Below are 27,152 nucleotides of genomic sequence, written 5' to 3'. Positions count from 1 at the left end.
ACACATATATTTACACATTCATATCTACAATTCACAAATATATACATGTACATTTTATATACATACACCCATATACATTATATACATATTCAACCACATGAAATCCTTAACCTATACATATACATATTCATATATACCCACATATATACATACATATAAATAAATATATATCTAACTCATATGAACTCCTTAACATATGTGTTTACGTGCGTGCATGCAGCAATCAAAGAATTGCTGGGATGTTGATTTGCCAAGGATCATGTAGCCAATATATGTCAGGAGAAGGTTCTGGATCCAGGTCTTTCTTCCCAGGAGGACTCTGAGCCACAACGTCTTGTCAAAGCCCATGAGCCCCTTTAAAAGCAGAGATTGGATGAAGTATACATATTTCTTCCCTAATGCTGATTAGTAAGGACATGGAAATAATCTCCCTACTAGTTCTGACAGTTGGGCTATTGATCAGGTCGGGGGCTCTGTCTTTCCTTGGGGTTTTAAAGGCAGTGAAATCAACATATTGTCCTCATTGACCAACACTGCCTCCAATCTCCCTAATGGCTCCTTTCATTCTCCTTATCCTTGCTTTCATCTCCTATCTGTGGACCTCACTCTGACACCAGAACAGTCTCAGCCCGTTAGCCCTTCCTGGGGAGCTAGAGAAAGACAGCAAAATACACTGAGAATCCCTGGGGGCTCCAGCCAAGCCACGTCAGCAGCTGCTGCAGCCTGGAGATGTCTCCATCAACAAGCCTGTTCTCTCTTGGGTAAATGGCTCCCAGTGGCCCCATGAACTCAAGCCTCCTGTTAGCTCATCTGCTTCTTCCCCTTCCTAAACTTCCTCTGTGCTCTTAGAACTGCTCCATTCCCATACTCTCTCTTTAATGTCTTGCCCATCTTGAATCAAAAAGTCAAAGGAATATGACAAAGAAGAAAAATTGAAAAGCAGATATTCCCCCTCTCCTCCCATCTTTTTTTCTTAATTAAATTCACTTCAAGAAATATTTATTAAGCGTCTGCTACAAGGTAAAACAGTCTCTGCTCTCCAGAAATTTACAATCTACTGAGGGAAAACAATACATATGTAGATATGTAAATAAAAATATTCATTTAATTCTGGGAGTAATTGGGGGAGATCAGGAAAACCTTTAGTTATGAGAAAGTACTTGATCTAGCTTTAAAAGGAGCTAAGAATTCCAACATATACGAGGGAGAATATTCTACACATGAGGGATATCATGCAAGGCTCAGATCAGATATAAATGAAGGAATTTCCAGTACTGAGAAATCTCAGCCAGCAGACTGATTAGGCTGAACATAGACTATGAATGAAGTACAATGTGTAATAATCCTGGTGAGTTAGATTTTGAAGGATGTTAAATGTCAAAGAGACATTGTTAATTTGTTTGGGTTTGTTAGTTTGTTTGTGAGGCAAACAAAGTTGAATGATTTGCTCAAGGTTACACAGATAGTTAAGTGTCAGAAGCAGAATTCCGGTCCTCCTGACTCCAGAGCTAGTGCTCTATTTTTTGTACCACCTAGTTGCTCCCTATTTTATGTCTCCTTGAAGCAATAGGGAGCCACTGAAGCTTTTTGAGTAGGATGGCGATGTGATCAAACTCATACTTGAGGAAGATCATTTTGGTCACCTTGTATATGTTGGAATGTATGATGAAGTTGGGACAGTGTAAAAGAAAGAAGACTAATTAGGAAGAGATTGTTGCAATAGCCTAGGAGAGAGTTGATGAGGACCACAACTGGGGGTTATGTGAAGTGAGGATGCTGTGTTGGTTGAAAGGAGAATGGATGTGAGGGATGTTGTTTTTCTTGTGTTTGGTTAAATATGGATTCTGGTTTTCTGAAGCTATCTTAGACTGCTTAGTTTGGGTGACAAATTTGTTTCAGATAGGCGTGTTTTTCTGCTCTAATCAGGAGGTTTGTACCTTGGGAAAAGGGGGAATAGTTTATAGGTGCCAACTCATTCTTGGTTGTCTGGGGATGATTTTGTGCTGGTCACATTGTATCATCAATAACAATTCAGCAACCATTTCTCTTTTTTTTTATTTTATTTTATTTTTTTATTTAATAGCCTTTTATTTACAGGATATATACATAGGTAACTTTACAGCATTAAAAATTGCCAAACCTCTTGTTCCAATTTTTCACCTCTTACCCCCCACCCCCTCCCCTAAATGTCAGGATGACCAGTAGATGTTAAAATATATTAAAATATAACTTAGATACACAATAAAGTATACATGACCAAAACATTAATTTTGCTGTACAAAAAGAATCAGACTCTGAATTATTGTACAATTAGCTTGTGAAGGAAATCAAAAATGCAGGTGGGCATAAATATAGGGATTGGGAATTCAATGTAATGGTTTTTAGTCATCTCCCAGAGTTCTTTTTCTGGGCATAGCTAGTTCAGTTCATTACTGCTCCATTAGAAATGATTTGGTTGATCTCGTTGCTGAGGATGGCCTGATCCATCAGAACTGGTCATCATCTAGTATTGTTGTAGAGGTATATAATGATCTCCTGGTCCTGCTCATTTCACTCAGCATCAGTTCGTGTAAGTCTCTCCAGGCCTTTCTGAAATCATCCTGTTGGTCATTTCTTACAGAACAGTAATATTCCATAATTTTCATATACCACAATTTATTCAGCCATTCTCCAACTGATGGACATCCATTCAGTTTCCAGTTTCTAGCCACTACAAAAAGGGCTGCCACAAACATTCGTGCACATACAGGTCCCTTTCCCTTCTTTATAATCTCTTTGGGATATAATCCCAGTAGTAACACTGCTGGATCAAAGGGTATCAGCAACCATTTCTCAAATAGCTACTATCTCCAAGACACAGTGTTTCACAGTCCCTGCCCACAAGGAAGTTCCAAAGTTTTCTTGTTCCCTTCCTCCCTTCTGTTTTCCCTAAGACAATAAGCAATTTGATATAGGGTTATATATGTGCAATAATGTAAATCATATTTTCATATTAGTCATGTGAGAAAAAATAGAAAGGAAAAAAATCTATGAAAAATATGACAATAGTATGCTTCAATTTTCATTTAGACTCTTTCAGTTCCTTCTCTGGATGTGAAAAATATTTTTCATCATAGCATTTTGTTTTAAAAAATATTTTTCAAATGTTATCTCATTTGATCCTCATAGAACCCTGGGTGCTATTATTCTCTCCATTTTGTAGATGTTGAAACTGAGGTAGATAGGGATTAAGTGACTTGTGCAGAGTCACACAGAGAGTAAGTATCTGAGGCTGGATTTTACCTCAGCTCCTCTTGATTCAAGGTCTAAATTGCAGGGGTTCTCAAACTACAGTCCGCCAGCCAGATGCGGCAGCAGAGGATGATTATCCCCCTCATTCAGGGCTATGAAGTTTCTTTATTTAAAGGCTCACAAAACAAAGTTTTTGTTTTTACTGTAGTCTGGCCCTCTGAGGGACAGTGAACTGGCCCCCTATTTAAAAAGTTTGAGGACCCCTGGTTTGAGGACCACTAGCCATCTGCTAAGTATTGACCATTCTTTACCTCATTTCTCTTTTTTTTTTTTTTAATTTTTTCAATTAATTATTTATTTAATAGCCTTTTATTTACAGGTTATATGCATGGGTAACTTTACAGCATTAACAATTGCCAAACCTCTTGTTCCAATTTTTCACCTCTTACCCCCTCCTCCCTCCCCCAGATTCTTTGCCTCATTTCTTACCTAACTTTAATCATTGAATAGATGTCGCCCTCAGTCAAAGTGAGACCTGTTGAAGACATTAGTTTAAAAGGACCAAGGTTTCCCATTGCATCCAGAGCCAAGTCCGGTTGTCCTGATCTATATCAGGTCATTGGACCAAGTTGGTCCAGTGGAAGGGAAAGTGAGGCAGGTAACCTTGCCCTGCCCTCTCTCACTTAAATCCATTCACTTGCATGGCATGGCATCGCATCACCTTCTTGAGGTCATGGTCCTCTCTGAGAGTGAAGAACAAATGACAAGTATTGTGCTAAACACTGGGGATACAAAAAAAGGGAAGAAGTCCTCAAGGAGCTTACATTCTTTTTAAAAATTATACCTTTTTATTTACAAAACATAGGCATGGGTAATTTTTTCAACATTGACCCTTGCAAAACCTTCTATTCCAAATTTTCCCCTTCTTCTTCCTACCCCCTTCCTTAGATGGCAGGTAGTCTAATACATATTAAATATGTTAAAATACATGTTAAATCTAATATATCTCTCTATATATATTTATACAGTTATCTTGCTGCACAAGAAAAAATTGGATCTAGAAAGAAAAAAAAAACCTGAGAAGGAAAACAAAAATGCAAACAATAACAGAAAAAATGAAAATGCTATGTTGTGGTCCACACTCAGTTACCAGAGTCCTCTCTCTGGATGTAGATGGATCACTGAACATTGGAAGTGGTTTGAATCATCTCATTGTTGAAGAGAGCCATGTCCTTGGCTCACAGTTCATAATAAAGTAAAGGTATGACATGTTTAAGAAATTTGTCCTTGGTTTCATCAGAAATTCAATAGACAATCTGAAATAAAGAAACCCTGCTTTTCTGGCTCTGACCACCACATTAGAAAAAAAAATAAATGGTGTGGTCAATGGAGTTGCTTCCATCCTACGCAGCCAAATAAAGTACTTTTGGATGAGAGTGACATATTGCCTCCAATAACATAAAACAAAAACCCTTTTGCTTGGCATTTAAAGCCTCATACTACCTGGATCCACTTACCTATCTGGTTTTATTTCACATTACTTTTTCTTTTTTGATCCAGCATGCTATGATTCTAAACTTGTCATGGAATTGTACTTACTGGGAGTGCATTTACAAGGAATGGAAGATGATGTCAGATTCGGCAAGATGCATTCAGCAACCAGCAGGTCTGGGTGCATAGACATTGTATGGTGCTTTGGAAGAAATTCTGGCTTTCAGTCAGTCAGAGGAGTTGGGTTCAAATCCTAACTGCCACATGTTGCCTTGGTATTACTGAGCCCTGGATTCTCAAAGATAAAAATGAGGGAATGTAAACTCTGGCAGATTCTATCAGATTTCCAAGGGTTTGAGCCTGGCCCCAGCAGCAGCCTATATCTGCATTCTATGTGCCAGCCTAACTAAATATAGACAGGCTCATTCAGCAGATAGCTTGGCCACTTGGTGATGAATAGATTAGCTGGGATAATTCAGGAAACAGAAAAATACGAAAAGGCCCTCATTCCCGGTTTTCCCATTCTATTTTTGCAGTGATCAAGGCAGAGTGCTCCTAATAAATAGGAATAAGTTAAGGGCATTAAGGATCATAATTCTGAGATCTTATATAAACATTTACTTAGCTATCATTACTTTAAAAGTGAAATCTTTGTCCAGGGATCAGATATAGACATCCTACTAGATAAGCTGAATTTTACCAATCTTCTTATTCAACTGTAATTCTGATTGAAAACAAAAGATGTAAGGAAATACAAATAAAGGGAAGGGCAATTCTCAAGTCCTGCTTGGAGAAACATATCATGGAAGTAGTTTTATTCATGTAAAGGCAGCATGAACCAAATGGTGGCTCTTGTCAGTAGTCCATGCTCCTGGAGAGACTGGGAAACTGACTGCTTGCCTTTGGGAGTTCTAACCTAAAATAGGGCTAACATTGACTAGGAGTCTGCACTCTATCTAATATCAATCAATACAATGAGCCCCTGGTGGTAGAGAATCACCAGGTTACTTAAGAAGGGAAAAACTGGCTGGGGTCAGAAAAATAGAGCAGATTAAAGTTTCTGTGCCATTCATTATTGGGATAAGGCTCAGGAGTGGCCACTACCCTTCCAGCATGCATTAAATAGGGAGATTCAGTCTCAAAGAAATAAAATTAAATAAAGATAGTGTGAAAGAAAATTTCATGGGACAACTAGTCATGCAATGCTCATGATCAAAAAGACCACCATGAAAATAATTACAGTTATTGTTCTAACATCTGTTCCTGATAATTGGGTAACATGAAAACTCAGTAAGATTCTCTGAGTTAAATTGACGTATACTTTATTATGAGATAATTTCAGTTCAAAGATGGACGTAGAGAAGATAGCCCAGGATAAATAGATGATAGATAAGCACATTTATTAAGTGTTTGCTAGGTACAAGGAATTGTGTGAAGCCCCAGGGATACAAAACCAAGAAAACAAGATGGTTCATAGTTTCAAAAGGTGCTAACTTTGTACTAGAGTAAAACAACAAATGAAGGAGAGGTAGAAAGCTGTGGGAGAAGGAAAGTAGTTGGAAGAATAAGATGGGAGGTAAATGGCAGGCGTATCTGGATCCATATTATGTTGTGGGAACAGAACCACACATCTAAGAAAGATTAAAGATCAGTATACAGTAGCCTTATATTTACCTGTAACAAAATAACAAATACTTTAAGAGTTAAGAGATACTAATCCTGGTGAGCAGTGAATGACATCACAAAAATTATTTTTTAATAGATAGGAAATAACTATACCTGGTATAGTAGTTGTTTTTGAAATACCTGTCTTTACTATACATAGACTACTGACTTATTGAAGATAAAGGAAACAGAATAAAATTGAGAACATACAGCATATAATTGAGGCACTTGACCTATTTAAATAAGCTGTTGATATAAAAAAAGGGAAATAGACAAAAGAACAGACTATTTTAAAATGTAAAATCTATTCTTAGCTGTATAAAAAGGGGTGGGAGGATCCAGATTTGTCCCCAAGTTCATATGTCAACACCTACTTTAGAACAAAGCTTCTTAAACTGTGGGTCACAACCCCATGTGGGTTCACATAACTGAATGCAGTAGTCGTGAAAAATTTGACCACAGTAAAAGATATCAAATATTTTGCCAAAATTTAATTCCTTTTGTAAGAATAAACAAGCATATCCATCTCATTACACTGCTAATTTGTTTTTGCCTTTAATAAACAGCAAAAGTATATGTATACTGTTTTAAAATAAATTTATGGTTTATTATCAATAAATGCTTGGTATCTATATAGCTGGGGTAATGTAAAAATTTCAAAAAGGGGTCTCAAGTGGAAAAAAATTGAGAAGCTCTGCTTTAGAATACTTTCATCTTATAAACCTCTAAGTATCAATAAAGGGGAAAACAAATTTACCAAAAACTGTGGGAGAGACTTTCTGGCTGCATTTAAGTATAATAGTGGACAGGGAACAATACAGATGAAAAATGGACAAGATCTGTAATGATTTTTATATCTCTTTTCACCATCAAGGACTAATGAGCCACGAAGTGGACTTTATAGCCATAGTCCTTGATAGTCTATCTATAAGGAAATGGAAATGATATCAAAGAAGATAAAGATGGAAAGAACAGTTGGACTAAAGCAAGTATACACATAAGAAATTCATGAAGTGAAATAATTTGAGTGTGTTAAGGGATTGATAATCAAATTATCTGAATCAAGGAAGACTATCAATATTTTGGAAAAAATTTCAAACTTCATTAATTAAAAAAAAAAAAAGAAAGAAAAGAAAAGAAAACTGAGAGGCAGCTAGATGGCATGATAGCACACCAACCCCCAAATCAGGCAGACCTGAGTTCAAATCCAGCCTCAAATACTTAACATGCATTGGCTCTGTGACCCTGGATAAGTCATTTAACCCCAATTGCCTTGACAAAAAAAAAAAGAGTAACAGAGAAATTACTCTTTACTAATGATACACAGGCCTACTTTCTTAAGATATGCATAATTTGTATTATTGTAACTGACATATTCATAGAGAGCATCCCCAATGAAAATTTAAGGAAGAACTAGGTAGATTTTCATAAACAATATTTCATAGCAGGCAGCATGTTTATAGTTACAAATCTGAAAGGCATAGAGAATACAAGCTCCTATTGTTTATTGTTGACTAGTTAAAATTTTATTTGATAGAGCAAAATATCACATTAAAGACTCCTCCAAGAAAGAGTCTCTCATGCATAAATACTTTGATATACTTTGAAAGATATAACAGAAGAAATTTTCTTCAAGGACACTGATTATTAATAGAATAGCAAGCAAGACCTAAAATAGAGTTTACTCTATAAGTGTTCATCTTTATTAAGGAGGATGTTGATGGATGAATCCAAATTGAATGAAAAAAAAAACTAGCTTCTACATAGTGCTTTTAATACTTACAAAGCATTTTACAAATATTATCTCATTTGGTGCTCTCAACAACTCTATATGCTATTAATAAGTTGTAATTATTTTATAGATGAGGAAACTGAGTCTGAGCGAGTTTAGGGAGACTTCAAGTACTCCATTCACTGTCACTTAGCTGCCTCAGAAATCAGCAATTTTTAAAAATGTTGTATGTTATTATGCTAATTGTATCAAGTCCCAAAAGACTGCAGAGATTCACAAATGAGATTTGTTATTCTTTTAATGAGTTCAATGTAATCATCCACATAGGAAACTCTAAGTTGATGAAGAATGCTTATTGTCCAAGCCGACATATGGAGAGACAATGTAGCAATACATATAACCTGAATAGTCCTTGAATGGGATAGCCCAGAGTTGAATGGGAGAAAGACCAGGTTGGGTTCCTTTGGGGAACTAGCACTGGGATTTGAATTACTCTAAATGCCCCTTGTTGCAAAGCTTCCTCTTTAAAAATATATATTCTTCTAATGATGCTGCATGTCATTGAGTTATGGTGTTTTTGAAGAGGCAGTATGGCTACTTATTAGGTACATTTTAATGAGCATTCCTGCTGGGTATGGGTTACATTAAATGGCTGCTGAGATCTCTACCAATTCTTAAATTATATGAATCCATGTATAGTAGCTTCTAGTTCATATCCAGTTCCACATTAGCTGTGTGACCCTAGACAAGTCACTTAATTTGCGTTGCCTCAAGTTTCCTCAGCTAAAAAATGTTGGAGAAGAAAATGGCCAACCTCTCTATCTCAGCCAAGAAAATCCCAAATGAAGTCATGAAGAGTTGAACACAACTAAAAAAAGACAAAATTCTCACAACCATGTGAGATTGCTACATTCATTCATTCCTTTATTCACTTACTCAATAATACTCAGTGTTTAAAAGTCAAGAGTTAAGTTTCAAACCCAGATATTTATAAGTCTTTTGTTCTTTCTAGAATACCCTCTGCTTCTGTGGATGTATTCCACACATTATGCTCAAATTTAGGGCCCCTTACACTCTTAAAAATTAATGAGGACTTTCCAAAGGGCTTTAATTATTTATATTAATTCATTTAAAATGATAACTATTTTTACATGTTAGAGCATAAGTAACGTATTTTAGTAGGAAAATAACTATTTTCTACAAACTTAAAGTTTGTAAGACAAACTTAAAAAGTTTGTGAGTATATCAATTTTTTTTAATGTTTGAATTAAGACATCTAGATTCTCATATCTGCTTCGTTCATTGTTATTTTGTTTGAGGTATATAAAAAAATACAATCTCATACAGATATGTGGTTGGAAAAGGGGGGAGAATTTTAATAGGCAAGTAATGCCTTATGAAAATCATTTCAACCTTATGGATGCCCTGAAAGGGTCTTGGGGACCCTAAGGATCTACAGACAATACTTTAAGAACTGCTATCTTCTATTTGACTAGATACATATTGTATTGTATTGTATTAGACTAATACATGTATACATGTAAGTTACACACATATAATATCATGTTAGATTCTATAGCTCAGTTTCTTTTTATGTAATTTGAGTTGAAAGCCAGGACAACTACTTGGAAGGAGATAGTACTGACTCTGAAGTTAAAGGACCCCTCTAATACTTGCTATCTATATGGTCTTGAGCAAATCATTTAGCCTTGCTGGAGATTTTTCTCATCTGTAAAAAAAAAAAAAAAAAAAAAAAGAGGATTGGACTATATGGACCCTAAGCCCTTTACAATTTAATAATGATATGCCATAGTATTACTTAGGAATAATTGCAGTTGCCAACAAAAGTAAATTTAAATATGATTTCAGAACAATTGGGGGTAGAACAAGATTATTAATAAAAATATTAAGTAGCATGTATGCATGCTATACTAACTACTTTACAAATATCTCTTTAGATCTTCACAACAATCCTGGGGGGTAAGTGCTATGGTTATTTCCATTTTATATTTGAGGAAACTGAGGCAGATAAAGGTAGACAGAAGCCAGAAAGTAGGTGCTATCATTATAATCATTTTTACTTGGAGAACCTGAGATAGACGGAAGTGCCTTAGGTTAGATTTTAACTGGGGTCTTTCTGCTTCCAGAAACAGTATTCTATTCGCCATGCCACCTTTGCTGATGAGAGATGGGATAATTCTGCCAACATATCCCAAAAAACAATGGAGAAATGCGTGGTGGATCAGGTAGTAGGCTCCGTGTTTTGGTGTACAAAACCAAAAGTGAAACAGTAGAGAGCAGCATATTATATAAGATGACTTGCCCCCAAGGAATGGCATAGAGAGGCAGGTTTTGTTTGATGTCAGGAAAAACTCCCTACCAATTAGAGCCTTCTCAAAATAGAATGGGCTGCCTCAGGAGGTTGCAGATTTCCTTCCTCTAACTGGAGGTTATGAGCAAAGGATATAACCAATGTTTTAGAGAGGACACTTGTTCAGGTCCAAGATGGGCAAGATGGCCTCTGAGGTCCCTATTAAAGAGTCTAAGATAATGTGATAACATCCAGGAAAACCTATAATCAGAAAAAGGAAGTGGGCCAATTATGTATCCAGAATGAGGGATAACAGCCTGAGCCTAGTACCTGACCCACCACACATTTCTCCACATGGGAATGTTTAAAAAACAAAAACACACACAAAAAAAAAACTCCCAAACCCAAACAGCATCTAATACATTTGGCTAAATTCTCTTTGGAGGGTTTATGGAAGGATATAAAGAGACATGGAAAAAAGATTGGTATGAATCCATGCAGGATCAGAAGACTATACTGTAACACCGATTATATAAAAAATGAACCAACCAGTTTGAAGACTTGTACAAACAAGTGAAAAATAAAATGAGCAGAACCAAGAGAACAATTTTGGAATTAACAAATTGGAAAGATAAACAATTTTGAAAGCTGTAAGAACTCTGACCAATGCAATGACTATCAGTGATTCAAAGGGACTGATGATGAAGCAGGCTGTCCATCTCCTGACACAGAACTGACAATCTCAGGGTACAGAATGACTCATACAGTTTTTAGACATGGACAATGGGAGAATGTTTGGCTTGACCGTGCATTTTTGTTACGAGGAATTCGTTTTCCTTTTCCCAATAGGGTGAGAGAGAAAATAGATTTTTGTTAAAGAGAAAAAGGTGACGTGGAGGAAAGTTCATGAGCTTCCCATGCACGCAGGTCTCAGGGCGGAGGCTGGAGCACCACCAGTCTGGGATGCTGCCGGGTGGAAGGCTGCGCGCAGAAGGGCTGGACCAGATGGTCCTTGAGGCCCCTCCCAGGCTGAGATTCTGTCCTTCTCCTCGGGCTGTCTTGTTCAGAGGTGAGAGGGATAATAATAGCACCTGCCTCATTAGGTTGTGGGGAGGCTCCGATGACATAAGGCACCAGAGAGCTGTAGAAAGGGAGCTTTCCACCCCGTGCAATGTAAATTTCCTGAGAAGGCCTTCCCCTTCCTCCCCCCGCCCCCCCCCTTTTTTTTATCTTTAGCTCCCAGAACCGTGCTGGCCACAGAATGGGCAGCTTAATAAAGCTTGCTGGACGGTTACCGGCCATTGTGTCCCCCACTAGATTGTAAGCTCCTTGAAGACAGGAACAACTTTTTTTTTTTTTTTTAAAATGGTCTTTACATTTCCAGGGCGCAGTGCTCGACACCCAAAGGGGTCTAGGGAGCTCTGGGGCGAAGACTCTCCTATCGATATCTTCCTATCAATGGGTAAGCGAGCAAAGGCTTGACTGCCTCGAAACCCCTCCCCTCCACCGCCCTCACAATCACACAGCGGTCCGCCACGTTCCTTAACGCCCCCAGCAGAGCCACGAGGCCAGGGGCGCTTTCATTTGGCATCTCTGCACCCCCAGGTTGTGAACTTTTCGGGTACAGAACGGGGCTTGGTACAGAGTAGGCGCTTAATACATGCCTGCTGCTTTGACTGTTCTGACTGGCCATTTCGCCTCCGGACCCCCAGAGCCCGCATGCACTTGGTGCTTAATAAATGCAGGTCAGCTGAATGACCCAGCTAGGCGCCAGGTCCACGCAGAGGGTTAAGCGAGGTTCTGGGGACAGGCTCTCAATAAAAGGGTTGTGGGAGGAGCGAAGATGCCGCTTGATTGACGGCTGACCCAAGATCGGAACGGGAGAGCGGGGTCACGCCGGGGCCCGCAGCGCACAGACCGGGAGACTGCCGAGCTTTGAGGTGGGGGCGGCGGAGCGCAGGGCGGGGCTGGGCGGCGTCGGGCGGGCAGGACTGGGAGAGCGGGAGGAAGGGAGGGGGACGTCCGTCCCGAACTCCCGGGCAGGGGCGGGGCCGGGGGCGGAGCCTGTATTGTCCGCTCCGCGGGGCATGCCGGGAGCCTCCGCCCCCAACATGGCGCCTCACTGACAGTTGGCTGAGGAGCGGCGGAGGCGGATCGGGCTCCTCGGGGCGGCGGCGGCGGCGGCGACAGCGGCAGCGGGGCCTCCGGGTTGGGGGTGGAGACATGGCGGCCGCGGCTCCTCGGGCTGCCTAGGGCGGCGGCGGCGGCGTGGGCGCGAGTGCGGATCCCCGGGGCCGGGGGCGGCCATGGAGCGCTAGCGGCCCCGGCTCCGGCTCCTCTTCAGGCGGCTCCGGCTCGCGGCTCCCCCAGCCCCGCTCGGGCCGCTCCGCCATGGGCTCTTCGGCGGCGGCGGCGGCGGCGGCCGCTGCGGCGGCGGCGGACTCGGCGCAGTGGCTCTCGGTGAAGGAGGAGACCATCTTCCTGCACGACGGCCTCATCCGGGTCACCGACCTGGCCGAGCTGCCCAGCGAGATACTCGGCGCGGCCGAGACGGCCGACACCGATCTGGAGGTGAGCGCGCGGCCGGGCGTGGGGGAGGGGCGCGGGGTCGAGACTGCGGGGCCCGAGGGGCTGGGGGGCAGGGCGGGGGCGGGGCCTGTGCCGAACGTCATTGTTCTTGCTGGTCTGGAGGGGTCAGGCCGGCCCGCAACCCCCCTTACATCCCCCGCCTTCCAGCCGGCCTCTGGCCCTGAGCCCCACTCCTCCATCCCGACTTCCTCCTCCTTTAACCCCCTCCACCTCTGTCGTGCTCCCCCGTTATCCCGACGTCCCCGATCCCGGGGACTCCCTCCCTGCACCCCCTTTATCCCGACTCCCACCATTCTTGCTTGCCCCTTATCCTGAATTCCTCCCTCCTCAGACCCCTCCACCAATATCACTTCTTCCCATCCCGCTCCCCGTTATCCTGATGTCCCCCATCCCTGCTACCCGTTATCTCTACTAATTCCATCTCTAGCTCCCTCCCCCATCTCCCGCCTTTCTTCCTCCTTACTTCTCTTACCTTTACCCCATTCCTTCATCCCTGCCCCCCATTATTCCTACTCCTCCATCCCTGCTGCCCGCTTTTATCTCTATTCCCCCATCTCTGTTACCCATATCTCTACTCTTCCCCCACACCTTCATCCCTGTTCCCCCATCTTAATCTTCACTCTTTTCTTTCCTACCCCCATTTATATCCCTAATTTCTTCCATCTCTACTTTCCCCACCTTTATCCCTACTCTTCTCTATACTCATCTTTATTCCTACTCTCCTTCACTCTTGTTACCCTCATCTTTATTCCTTTTCTACCACCTTTATCCCTATTCTTCTCCATCTCTCCCCTTCTTTATCCTTCCCTCCACCCCTGTCTGTTACCCATGTCCCCTGTTCCTATCCTCCCTCCCTATCCTTTCTGCCCTTTCTTTCATTACTTCCCTCACCCTCTCTCTCACATGTATTGCTACTCCCTTTCCCCCACACAGGACTCTCCCTGCCTTTATATGTACTCCTATCATCCCTATCTCTAACTCTATCCCCTTCCCCTCATTCCTGTGTGGGATGTTTTTTTTTTTTTTTTCTTTTAACTTTGTGTGCTAGGTACTTTGAAGGCCATATTCCTTCCCTATCTCGGTTATTGAAGGAGGAGGAGGGCAACTCAGATTTGACACATTGATTTCCATAAAATTTCTTTTATTTTACCACTTGCCTCCTCTCTGCTTCTGTCCTGGGTGAAACTGAACAACCTCTCCTTTCTTGATAATGGGTTTTGCAAATGCAGTGGGTTCTTTGTAATGGGAGCTGGCTGGTGTGAAGAGAGACAGAGGGAGACTGAGACTGGCTTATCATTTTTTTTACATCTGTTTGTGGTGTTAGGTCACAGGCGTTTTAGGATACAGGACCTTTTTATGAGCCCAGGGTTGTAAACTGAGTACTTAGGAATGATGGTCTCTTCAGTCTTGACAGTATTAAACCATAATAAATATGTTTTATATGAAAATTTCCCCTACTTCTTTCATCATTCTTTAAAAAAACAAGTCAACCCATGATTCCTATTTGTCAGTACAGATACAGAAATACTTCTGTTACCAGCCCATTTCTCTCGCTTGACACTGTCCTCCCAGTGTTTCCCTTTCACTTGAGAGATGACATTTTGGTTTGTGGGTAGCATTGGTTAATTATCATGAAATTTTTATTTTCACAAGTAGAAAGGATTCTGGGTAGAGCAAGGAAGAGATGTCTTGTCTTCCAGATAAAAAAGGAAAGCAAAGAATTCTTTGTGTTTTATGGTTTGAATACATTGGCTTTCAGCACAGGGAACATTTAGAAATGGATTTAAAACCATGACTAGATGATTTTGGAAACTATAGTGACCTAATTGTATCTCAGACATTCTTCTCAGAGCATTTCAGAATCAGAGACAGGATATTTCTTTCTGGAATTGGTGGTCTCAGCATTCTTTTAATAAGCACTTTGATTTTACATTTTATAGCTTGTTCCCTAAAAAACAAAACACCACGCTTAATAATTGGTAGACGGTTTTAATCCAATAAGAGTTTCATAACATTTCATTTTGTTTTATTTTGTGTAAAGTTCTGCTTGGAAACTTAAGGTCTTTTGCTATGATAGTGAAATGCTCTTAGTTTGTTTACTGTGGCTTTGGTGGGATGTGGGTGAGTGTTAATCTTGGGTCTTTAGAGATTGGTTGACCTTAAAATAAAACATAACAGGAGAATGATAATTTGAATAGGGTATTTCTACTGAATACTGAATTAATGAGGCAAAGAACCTTTTTGACTCTGTGGGAATGAAACAGTGTGGCTTTCTTCTTATCTCTTGATTTGTAGTTTAACTTCCCAGATAGCCATATGTACATTGTGATTAAACATTTATTATGACTGGTAGTAGAGAAAAGTGTTTTCATTCCCTCTTTTCATTCCCTCCTCCCCCATCTTCCCACTCCATGCTACATATAGCATCCGAAATGAACTGCCAAGATTGTGTTTGTGATCACTTTATTAAAAAAAAAAAAATTAACAAAGCATATATAATATTCATATTTGTAATTAATTTTTTATAGCTTGAGTACATTTGTAATAATGAAAAAATGTATTTGCACTTTTCTAGTAACATTTTTAGTAACACTTAGATTTTTGAGAAAGATGAGAAGTTTTATATAAGTTTTTATTTGACAAAAGTTCTTTAAAATACTTTCATGCCCATGAAGAATACTGTTACAAAAATATTTTTAAATTTAAAGGCCCATCCTCATAGGCTTTTATATTTATGGAGACGTTTAATTTAGAATTTTGGATAAAAACATTTTGCTAAACTGACTAAAAACCATTGTCTTCGGAACTATTTTTGCCTGTCTCTGAAAAGACCCTTTATTATCTTAGACTCAAAGATATTTAGAACTAGAAGGATTCCTTAGAGATCATCTAGTTGAAACCTTTCGTTTTTACAAAAAAGGAAACTGAGACCAGAATGGTTAAGGGACTTGTTCAAGGTGTCACACACCCTTGTTCAAGGTGTCACATAAGCAGTGTCACAGAATCAGGCCTGAATTCAGAATTTCCTGAAGCTGAGGCTTCTCTCCTCCATTTCACCTTTTGATAAATGTCAAATTGAAGACATTTAAACAAAGCTACAGTAACATTTGAAAAAAACAGTAAGTTAAAATGATTTGGTCATATTAAACTAGGTCACTTATTTGTGTTAGTTGAATGGAAAACATTTCTTTTCAATACATTCCAAATGGAAGAATAGTTTTCACCTGGATTGTGTTAAATGGCAATTTTATCCTGAGACATTCTCTTATGTCTTTTTAGAAGGCTTCTAAAATAAGATTTTTTTTTTTTAAATTGAGAAAAGAGACAAACTTCTCAGAATAGGAGTGCCTGAAGGGGGAAGTATTTTTGTATGTTTTAAGGTAAAGTAAAATTGAATGAAATATAAATGTTCATTTTTCTTATGTGGAAGATATGTGTCTGCAGTAAGTGTAATGTAATGGAAAGACCCTGGATATGAAGTCAGAAGACTTACTTTCAATTTCAGGCTCACCTCTTTTTTTCTTCTTCTTTTTTTTTTTTTCCCTTTTTTTCTCTCCCCTCCTCCTCTCCCCCCCCCCCCGCCCCCCGCCCCCCCAGGCAATTAGGATTAAGTGACTTGCCCAGGGTCACACAGCCAGGAAATGTGTCTCAGGCCAAATTTGAACTCAAGTTCTCCTGACTTCGGGGCTGGTGCTGTATCCACTTGCACCACCTAGCTGCTCTAGGCTCATCTCTTTTCTCTACCAGTAGCCTTGGACAAGTCATTTGCTCTCTCTTTAGCCTCAGTTTTCCTTTTTGTAAAATGTAGAGATCGTATTCTTTGATTAAGAGCTCTTCTTTAGCTAAACTTTTAGTCTGGTCATCTTAGTTAAAATAGCTTTTAAAAAGAATTTTGTGTATCATCTTATTTACCCTTTATTGATTTATGGTGGTTGTCCTTCATGCTGGTAGAAGACCAAAATGACATCACTATATTAAAGTCAAGTTAGTGTGACCAGCTGTGGCTGATCAGACTAACACGAGCTCGAATGCGCTGCCATAGTCATACACAAATAGTCCCTATGAACATTTGGGGTAGATTGTCTAACTTTGTACATCTTGCATTTGCATTTCTCCTGAGTAAATTCAGTTTTTCTTGAGTACCTTCTTTGATGAGGGCATACCATGTTGGGCAATCTGGAAAGACTAGTATTTTTGGGCAAGGGATGCTGAGCCCTTTAAAGGGCTACTTTCTACCTTTGGTGTTCACCTGATCCACCTAAGTCTCCCTTGTGGTTCCAAGAAGCTGTAGCATGCACAGCGACTGGCAGTCGGGCTAACCCAGGTTGTAGGGTAACCAAGAGATCTTAGCGGGGTGTCTGCCCCAAATATGTAAAGACTTCCCCTATGGAATGAAATAGGTCTAGTGGAGCACTTAGAGCTTGGTTAGTCATTGAAGACAGGAAGGCCATTCACTGCATCTTGAGTCATTATAGTTGTCTTGATTCTGTCACTGAACAATGCTGATTCTGTCTTTCTCTTTTCACACTACTTGTATGTGTGGTCAGATTTGAACTCAGGTTCTCCTGATACCAAGGCTATTGCTCTATTCCAACGTGCCACCCTGACAGTGATGACTGGAAGAGAGTGTGGGGCTGACAACTTCGAGCAATTCTCCCTTACTTAAATCCAGTATACCCATGAATCTAAAGATATCACCATACTATTTTACTATTTCTCTTCTTACACTTTATTGAAATATAATTACTGATAAAGGTTAAGGTTAAGTTACTTGACCAGAGCCATATGATTAAGCTGCAACATTACAGTTTAGCTTGATTTTTAAAAGTGTATTTTCTCATTTTTCTCATTATTCACTGTTTCTATTTTTAAAAAGAAAACAAAGGAGATCCTCCTGAATTCAAATTCAGTCTTAAACACTTACTAGCAGTGTAACCTTGGACAAGTCACTTAATCCTGATTGCCTATTCCTCTCTCCCCCCAAAAAAGAAATACACACACACACACACACACACACACACACTCATTTGTATTTAATCTTCTTCAAAGTTTTACTCTTTGTTTTGTATATATGTTGCTGTTCATTTTTTGGCAATACTTGAATCTCTTAAAATACCAAATTAAGCTCATAGGAAGCCATTTCCCTATTTAACTATCCTTGCTCAAAAACTGAACTTGGTATAGAAAATAAATTAAAGAAAATTGAACTAGGATGCCTATGTAACCTTGTGTAAATAAATCATTACCCTTTTTATTCTTACTTGTCTAATTGTAAAATCAAATTGTTAATCACCTGTTTTCTCCCAGATTTACAAGATGATTGATTGTAAGCAGTGTGAGTTAACAAGCTTATATGAACTAAGTGCACAGAGCTTCTCAAAAGTGCACCATATCTGTGGTACAAGAAATTACTTCATTCATTTCAATGTGTCATCTTTTTTGTAGATAAAGATGATAACTACCCATTAACAGCTGGGCTTAGGAGTTGAGTTGTCTTCTGAGAGAAGGATTTTTCCTCATCTCTCATGTTACCTCCCTTTTCAGTAGCTCATTTGCAATATGGCTAGCCGAGCAAGACAATAGAGAGAGGTGGTAAGGATTGTCACCATCTCAACTTTCCTCCAGTTGCACGGTAAGAGCCCTTGTTGAAAAGCAGTCTTGATTCATATCTGTGTTCTTGGCTTTATATTGAGTGTAAAGAAATACACCCTGTTGGCCATTGTGACCTGGTAGATTGTAAAGTATCTTATGAATTAGGTGTGGCACATATGTGAAGATAATTTTGAAAGAGCAATCATTTCTATTTTTAATCTCTGAATTTATAGTAACATCTGGAAGTGGCTCTTCTGATCCTTCTTTCACTTCTTAGACTTCCCATAACTCTGCCCATAATACAAGAACAGTTATGTGATCCTTGATGTAGATTGTTTGGTTACTTACTTTATTTAAAGGAAAAATTTATGTATAAAATTGTTTCATACTAAAGAAAGGCTATGTGAACAGCTTTATACTGTATCGTAGTACAACTCATGCTGAGGCCATTTGTTTCCAGTCATTGGGAGTCTCACCTTATTCCTGTTTAATTTTGCTATACATCTTTTCCCTGCCTCCTTTTTCCCCTTCCTAAACTCCCTTTTCTCAGTACTGTATGATATACTTAATGAATATTATGTCTAGCTGTATTTTAAGAGTTGGGGGAAACAAGATAATTGGAGCTATCCTTAGGTTATTGAAAACCCAAGACCCAAAATGTGTAACTTATAGAATTCTTTGTTTAAAACCATTATGTGCTTTTTATCTAGAAGGACCTAAATGAGAACAATTAGGAACCTGAAAATGCACATGAGCAGAACTTTTGTGTGGCTGTAGAAGCTTGTTGTCTTGATAGCGCTAGACAGATTATAGATAGAGAGGTCTTGTCACTTTGCCTCAGAGGACTCTTTTCCCAAGGGGCCCATGTTTTTATTTTGTGATCAGTAATACATTAATTTATAGATGCAACTCCATAAAAAGCTTGGGGAGAACCATGGCTTGGTATTCCTTGATGATCAAGGCCTGGAGATTGTGCCAGAGGCCAAAGCCAGAGCAGGTACAGGGAGGGGATCATGTGTGGCACCTGGATTGCATCCTTGTGCATTGAAATTGAAATGGAGATAAAATCTTAGTAATATCTCCTATCTTAAATATATACGTAAAATAAATAATAGTAGCTTTAGGAAATGAAAACATTGTTAAATTTGAGTTTTATTTTTGCTCTTCTAGAAGCTGTTTATTTTAAAAGGTGATCGTATTTTGGAGAGAAAGTCTTCTTCAAATATTTCAGTATTGGAGTTGATATTTATTTGCTTTTACTCTGGAAAACTGAAGCACCACAATGACTTTCAGAAATTTCCAAACATTGTTTTTTTTTTAATTGACCTTTTCCAAGTTTTGCTTTTTTTTCTTTCTTCCTTCTCTCAACTTTTCTCCTGTTCTCTCCCCTCCATTCCCTTCTTCTTCCCTTCCTTCCTTCCTTCCTTCTTTCTTTACTTCCTTCTTTTCTCACTCCTTCCCTCCCTTCCTTTCTACCTATTTTGTGGTGAGTCTAGAATCTATGAAGTGCTCTTCCTGTGGGCATGTTTGGAATCCTTCATATATTCCCTCAAACTGGCAGTTGGCTGCTTTACTAGGTCATAACACAGTATGCAGGAGGAGAATGGATGATAACAAGGTGTATATAATACTCATACTTCCTTATGCTCTTGTTATAGGGTTCTTTACAAATAACTATTAATACAACAGCAGAATTGTAGTTTGAGATATTCAGAATATGATCAGTCATCTTGTTTGTATAAGTAATGATTCTTCTTTATGTTTATGGCAATGCTACAGTTATGAACATTGTACCTTTTAAAATTCCACACCAATTTCAGATGAACACATTCTAGCAATGCACAGGTAATTTGCCAACTTGAAAGACCTGACTATCCTGCCTTTTAAAAAGGTTGCATTGAACTTATTGTTCAAAGAAAAGAATTGTAGATATCAAAAGCAATTCTATGGTTGACAGACTTTCTTCAAAACTCTGGCAAATAGTAGAAAAGTTCTCCTCCCACTTTATTTTTCTTCTGATTTTATTTTTTTCTGATTATATGTAAAGATAGTTTTCAACGTTCACTTTTATAAGAATTTGAGTTCCAAATTTTTCTCCCTTTTCTCCCCTTTACTTAAGACAGCAAACAATATGATATAGGTTATACATGGGCACTCATCTTAAACATATTTCCAAATTAGCCATCTTGTAAAAGAAGAATCAGGACAAGAAGAAAACTATGAGAAAGGAAAAAAGGAAACACCCCAAATAGGGAAAATTGTATGCTTTGATCTGCATTCACACTCCATAATTCTTTTTCTGGATATTGATAGTATTTTTCATCATGAGTCTTTTGAAGTTATCTTAGATCATTGTTTTGCTGAGAAGAATTGATCTGTTATTTCTTGATGCTCCTTTCCTGTTTTTATATTTGAAATATACATTTCTGAAGTAACATTCTACAAGCGCTTGGTTCTAGGATTGGAAGCAGATAACATTGGTAGTACAGAGACAAAAATGAAATACTGTGTCTTTAAGAAACTTGCATTCTTAGGGAAAACAACATGTATATATAAATAAACAACACATATATGCAAAACACAAAAATAATTTGTGGGAGATTAAGAAAGACCTGAAGAGGAACGTGACAGTTGAGATGAGATCTAAACGGAGAAAGTTATTTTAAGAAGTGGAGATGAGAAAGGAGTTCATTCTAGGCATGGGAGACGATCTATGCCAGGACATCTGCGTAAAACAAGGAATTAATATGGCTGATGTAAACCCCAGATTATGGTAGGCACCAAAAGAGTGAAGAATTCACAATGGCTGTTCTCCTTCAGAAAAAGGTAGATTTATTTAATGGATTACAGACAAAATGGTAAATATGAAATAGAGTTGGGAGAGCATAGATTAATTTAATAATTAATGATGGGAAGGGCAAATTCCCTGCTGGAAGTTGCCATTTACTAGGAGAAAAGAAACACCCCATGAGGTTGGGTGGCAGACTAAATCCTGAAAAGGACTTAGCATCTTAAAAGACTTGGTTAGCTGTAAGGAGAAGTGGGGTCAGGAAAGACATCACAAGGCATGCTGGGGTTAGGAGAGATCACATCACAGGGATAAGGGGAGAGATATCATGCAAGGCAGAATGCTGTGGAAGACTGACTCAAAGAAAGATAGTAGCCATGGGATGGGTCAAAAGTAAATTTATAGGGAGAGTTTGACATCAGGGACACGACTGAGATTTCTGACAGGACATGGCAAGATGAGACTGCATAAGACCCTACATAAGTGGGTCTTGGGTTTGATATAACTTGGATTTCTTATGGGAAGATGTTTCCAGAGGATGGGACCTCAGAGGTATCAGTGTGTTCTTTCTGCTTGCTTCAGGGATCAGTTCTTCAGTTTCTCTCTGCCTAACATAATATTCAAGACCTCATCAAAATGTTGTATGTGAGAAATTGCAAGTAGGCCAATTTGAACTGTAGATTTCATGAAAAAAGATGTGTATTTTGGGAAGGTAGTGAAGCCAGGTTGTGAAGGGCTTTAAATATCAAAGAGAAGAATTTATTTTTGGATGCTAGAGGCAATAGGGAGCCATTGGGAGCTTTTTGATCTGAATGAGGCATGTGGTTCAGTATCACTTTGGTAGCTGTTATGTGGAAGGAGAGAATGGAGAAAACAATCATCTTGAGGTAGATGACATGGGTGTTTTGGTTTTTTTCCCCCTCCAGTTTAGATTCTAAGGACATTCAACAACAAATTCATTTCGATCAGCATTCATTAAGGGCCAAAATTTTGGGAAGAGTGTGTAGACTCTGAGACTAGGCACCTGTCTTATTCAAAGTATGTAGCAATACATTACCTTGTAGGTAGTAATAGCAGCTCTCAGCTCTCCAGTATCTTAAGATTTACAAAGAGCTTTCTAACAATTTTGTGAGTTAAATAATTAAAATGTCGTTCCCAGTTTAACACAAGGGAAAGCAAGGCTTGGAGCCTGAATTTGGCCAAAGTCACTTCATAGGTAATGGAGCTAAGTCTGGTGGTGTGTTTGTTATTAAGTACAGCAAACATTTAAGAAAATATTTGCTAAAATAACTGTTTGGACATGTATACATATATTGTATTTAACTTATACTTCAACATATATAACATGTATTGGTCAACCTGACATCTGGGGGAAGGGGTGGGGGGAGGAGGGGAAAAGTTGGAACAAAAGGTTTTGCAATTGTCAATGCTGAAAAATTACCCATGCATATATCTTGTAAATAAAAAGCTATTTAAAAAAAAAAAAACACTAGAGAGCATAGGAATAAATGAAATTTTCTTTAAAATGGGGGAAAAAAAAGAAAATATTTGCTAAATAAAATTTGGTATGTGACTGATTATTCAGAAGTTTTTAAGAAAATTCCACCAAATTGAAGAAAACTTCCACATCTACGTGTTTAACCTTCATCTTTTTCTTGATATCCAGTACCTTGTCTGTCTTCTGCCTGCATTCTACCCGGAATTTGTGTAGGGAATTTACTTAACAGGGCCAAAGTAAAACTCAATCCCTTGCCCACTAAACCTGCCCTTCCTCTTACCTCTCCTTTAACACCATTCTTCACATCACTTTATCTTCTAGTCTAAGAGTTTGTCTTCAACTTTCCACTCTCTATTACCTCCCATTTCTAATTTAGCATTTCTTGTTCATTCTACTTCACATCTCTTGTACTTTAGTTTCGAGTGAGAAGAGAAAGGTTATAGAAGCTAGATTGCAAAAGATTGAGAAGGGAATGAGGTGACAAACTGAAAGCTCATCTTTTTGGTTTATTAATAAAAGGAAGAATAGATATGGGGCAAAAGCTTGATTAGATAACTGGATCTGGGGACAGTGGGGATTGTATGTAAGGGGTGCGGTGGATGTGGATATGTGTTTAGTGGACACCTGTGCATATTTAATGCAATTCACAATATTTAAGCACCCACAATATTTAGTCCTCACTTATTAACCCCAACAATTCATGTCCTCTGGGATTCAGTATGTACTTTAAATTCTGTAAACCTACTCTTTCTTTTGAACTTCACAATAACTGGCATCATCCCCATTTTACAGATGAACAAACCAAGACTTAAAGAATTTAAGTGACTTGCCCTAGTTCACATAGTAAAAAAAAGTTTTTTTGACTTGAAGGCCACCCACTATCCCACAATACCTACATGTAGCCTTTTCCCATATAACTTCCCTCTCTGTACTCTGCAGTGCAGTGCTCTGCTTGCTTAATATCCTTGTTCCTGTGCCCCTGCTCCTCTTCCTTGACCTCAGAGAATTCTTCTTTCATGGGAGAAGCAATACTTCCCCTAATTACTAGTGCCTTCTCTTACCTGTTGCCCTGTATTTGCTTTGTATACATTTTGTAAAAACTGTGTAAACGTGTTGTCTTCTCTAGTAAATGCAGGCTTCTTGAGGGAGAGTACTGTTTCACTTTTTTTTTTTTTTTTATCCTTAGTACCTAGCATAGTGTCTGACACTTAGGAGGCATTGTTGTCCGTTTCAAAAAATTATTTTGAATTATCAATTCTTAATTCCTTTGCCTGTGAAAGCCCATTATTCTCTCTAATTAGTGCTTGCTTGAGTGTAAAATTAACCACTCCTGTAGATGGCTGAGGTACAGACATGACCGAAGAGGTCATGGGGTTTTGAGGTGGATGAACTGAGGGGCTAAGTTTCTCAAAGGAATTATCAGGATGAATGAATATTATGGCAACCAAGGATGAGAAGGGGAAGGGTTTGAAGTGTAGAGACCTGAGGAGAGTTGTGAGTGTGAAGAGTGGAACAGGGAGGGGTTAGAAGTGGTAGTGGGGGGAACAAGGAAGAAACTGACTCCTTCCAACTCTCTCTATAAGGGACAGAGAGAAGTGGTGAGGGAAGGACACATGATCTTCAGTGGAAATGGTGATGGAAAGGATGAATTCTATTTAGAAGAAAACCAAATTACAGTAATTGGCTGATTGGACTGGATAATTCCTGAAGTCTCTTGTAGTACCTATAATTTATGTACCTATGAGTCTATAAGTAGGTCAGCAGAAATTCTGGAAATAACTCCTTAATTTCTTTGTTGAGTATTAATGCATAAGCATTTTATACAAGTAGCCTCCAGCAGTGACATCTGCTGTTGGGAAGGCTTTTAGGATGGGAATTTGTCTTCAGACAGAAATGAAATTTCCTTTCATTTTCATAAGATAATTTTTTAACCTTTGTTATATAAAAGCCCATTAACCTATTTCTACATTTTTATTTAAAGAAATTATTGATAATTGTTTGATATCACATACACTTTCAAACAGCACATCCAAATAAGCTCACTACACAATACATTCTCCCCTCTCTCTCCTCCCAGGTCCCCATATAGTTTATTATTAAGAGAGAAGATAGGCTGTTTCCTTTACTTTTGATAATATGACAAGAGCCTTGACTATTGCCTTTGATTTGAGTTTTGTCATTTCTCCAAATTAAATTGATTTAGAATGTTGTATTCAGTTAAGTTACTGACAATGGACACGGTGATCATATATCTATATCTATATCTATATCTATATATATGATTTACATTCTAAGAGAATTGATCATTTCCTCCATTTTTAAATGGTTTTCTGATAATTATAGTGATTATTAAGAGGTTTTGAAGAGCGCATATTATCTTACACTTGATGGTTAGGGCAGTAAGTTAGTAGGATGCAGGGAAAGTAATATTCCAGTTATCCCCAGGAAATCAGACAAATTCTGGTTCTGATCCTACCAACATTTGTAGCAGTAACTCTAAAATTGATGTCTGGGCATTTAGATCCATTGAGGTTAAGAAGTTTAAAAAAAAAAAAAAAAGGCATGAGCAAGGGGCACACATCTGATGACCAGAGTAGATGGAGATGAAATGTTAAATGATAATTTTTGGTGAAGTAAAATGGTTGCTGTCGAGATGGAGTCCTGCAATCACAACTATAACCCCTGTATTAAAGAGATTTGCACTTTAGACTAAGTGCACCTTGACACTGTAGGTTTGTTAAGGCTGAAATGAATCCTGTAGAGAGTAATAAGAGTTTCTGTTGATGTGCCTGTTAACAACTTGAATGAATTGGGAGAACTTAAAATTGTTTCACATCTCTAGTTCTTATTCTCAAGTGTTAAGCATCATTTTTAAAAGCTATCATGAATTTAAGTAGCTTTTTAGAAATTCATATATCTTGGGGCAAGGCAATAAGCTTGATAATATATGTTGTGAATTCATTTTTTATCCAGAGAACATTAGCAATTGTGTGCCCTCTGCAAAGGTTGAAAATTGTGCCCAAAGAAACTGGAAATTGAGTGAATGCCCATCAGTTGGAGAATGGCTGAATAAGTTATGGTATATGAATGTTATAGAATATTATTGTTCTATAAGAAATGATCAGCAGGCTGATTTTAGAGAAGCCTGGAGAGAGTTACATGAACTAATGCTGAGTGAAAAGAGCAGAACCAGGAGATGATTGTACACACGGCAACATGTGTTTTTTTTAATATGATGATCATTTCTTATAGACGTGGCTCTTTTCTTTTTTTCTTTTTAATTATTAAAGCTTTTTATTTACAAAGTATATGTGTGGGTAATTTTTCCAACATTGACCCTTGCATAACTTTTTATTGCAAATTTTTCCCTCCTTCCCTCCATCCCCTCTCCTATCTGGCAGGTAGTCCAATTATATGTTAAATATGTTAAAATACAAGTTAGATCCACTATATGTATACATATTTGTTGGAATCTTTACAAAGTGTTAAGCCATTGGAGTTGATTTAATCTTAGAAAGAGTTATTTTGGGCCAGAACTTGAACTAGGTCCTAAGTACAACTGATGGAAACAATGCTTGTGTTCACACCTCTAGAGAGCTCATAAGTATCTAAGAACTCAATGGAGTTCACAGTTTGGGAGATTCAGGGTCTAGAAAGAGATATCTGAATTCACACCTTCCTTAGGACCAGAGAGCACTCTGGGAGATAACCCAGAATCCCTCTCCCTCCCAAAGCATATTTATACAGTTATTTTGTTGCACAAGAAAAATCAGATCAAGAAGGAAGAAAAAGAAAAACTGAGAAAGAAAACACAATACAAGCAAATAACAACAGAGAGTGAGAATGCTGTGTTGTGTTCCACACTCTGTTCCCACACTCTGTTCCCACGGTTCTCTCTCTGAGTGCATATGGCTCTCTTTGTCACTGCACAAATGGAATTGGAATAACCTTTCATTTTGCCCCAAGTCCATATTGTCTTCTAGTCCTGGCCCTGTTTATTGCCATGAATATATTTTGGGCATTAAATAAGAATGAATGTCTCAATTTACTTATGTGGGTGGAATAGTTTTATTAAAATGAATAGAATAATTTTATTTCTGATTTAATTTGATAAGGTCAAACTTCTTAAGGTTTGAAACATTGAGGAAATGTTTTTAGAAAAGAAAAAGTGAAGCTCTTCCTTTTAAGAATGCAAAGTCAAATATACTGGAGTCATTTAAATGCAGTTGTCATAAATCAAAGAATAAGAGAGAGA

General features: G+C 38.5%; 1 protein-coding gene across 4 annotated transcripts in view; it reads left to right on the top strand.

Annotated features, from left to right (window-relative positions):
- The first annotated feature begins 12,806 nt into the window (after positions 1–12,806).
- Positions 12,807–27,152, top strand: part of HECTD4 (HECT domain E3 ubiquitin protein ligase 4) — a 177,806-nt gene continuing 163,460 nt past the window's right edge. For all 4 annotated transcript variants that reach the window (XM_031948613.1, XM_031948612.1, XM_031948611.1 and 1 more), the window contains exon 1: positions 12,807–13,001. In XM_031948613.1, coding sequence (XP_031804473.1) covers positions 12,822–13,001 — 180 coding nt within the window. In that variant the 5' untranslated portion in view covers positions 12,807–12,821. The remainder of the gene's footprint in view (positions 13,002–27,152) is intronic.

The sequence above is a fragment of the Sarcophilus harrisii genome, chromosome 1 (assembly GCF_902635505.1).
Source record: "Sarcophilus harrisii chromosome 1, mSarHar1.11, whole genome shotgun sequence".
Lineage (NCBI taxonomy): Eukaryota > Metazoa > Chordata > Mammalia > Dasyuromorphia > Dasyuridae > Sarcophilus > Sarcophilus harrisii.
Note: the sequence above shows the minus strand (reverse complement) of the source record. Positions and strands in the feature narration are given on the sequence as shown.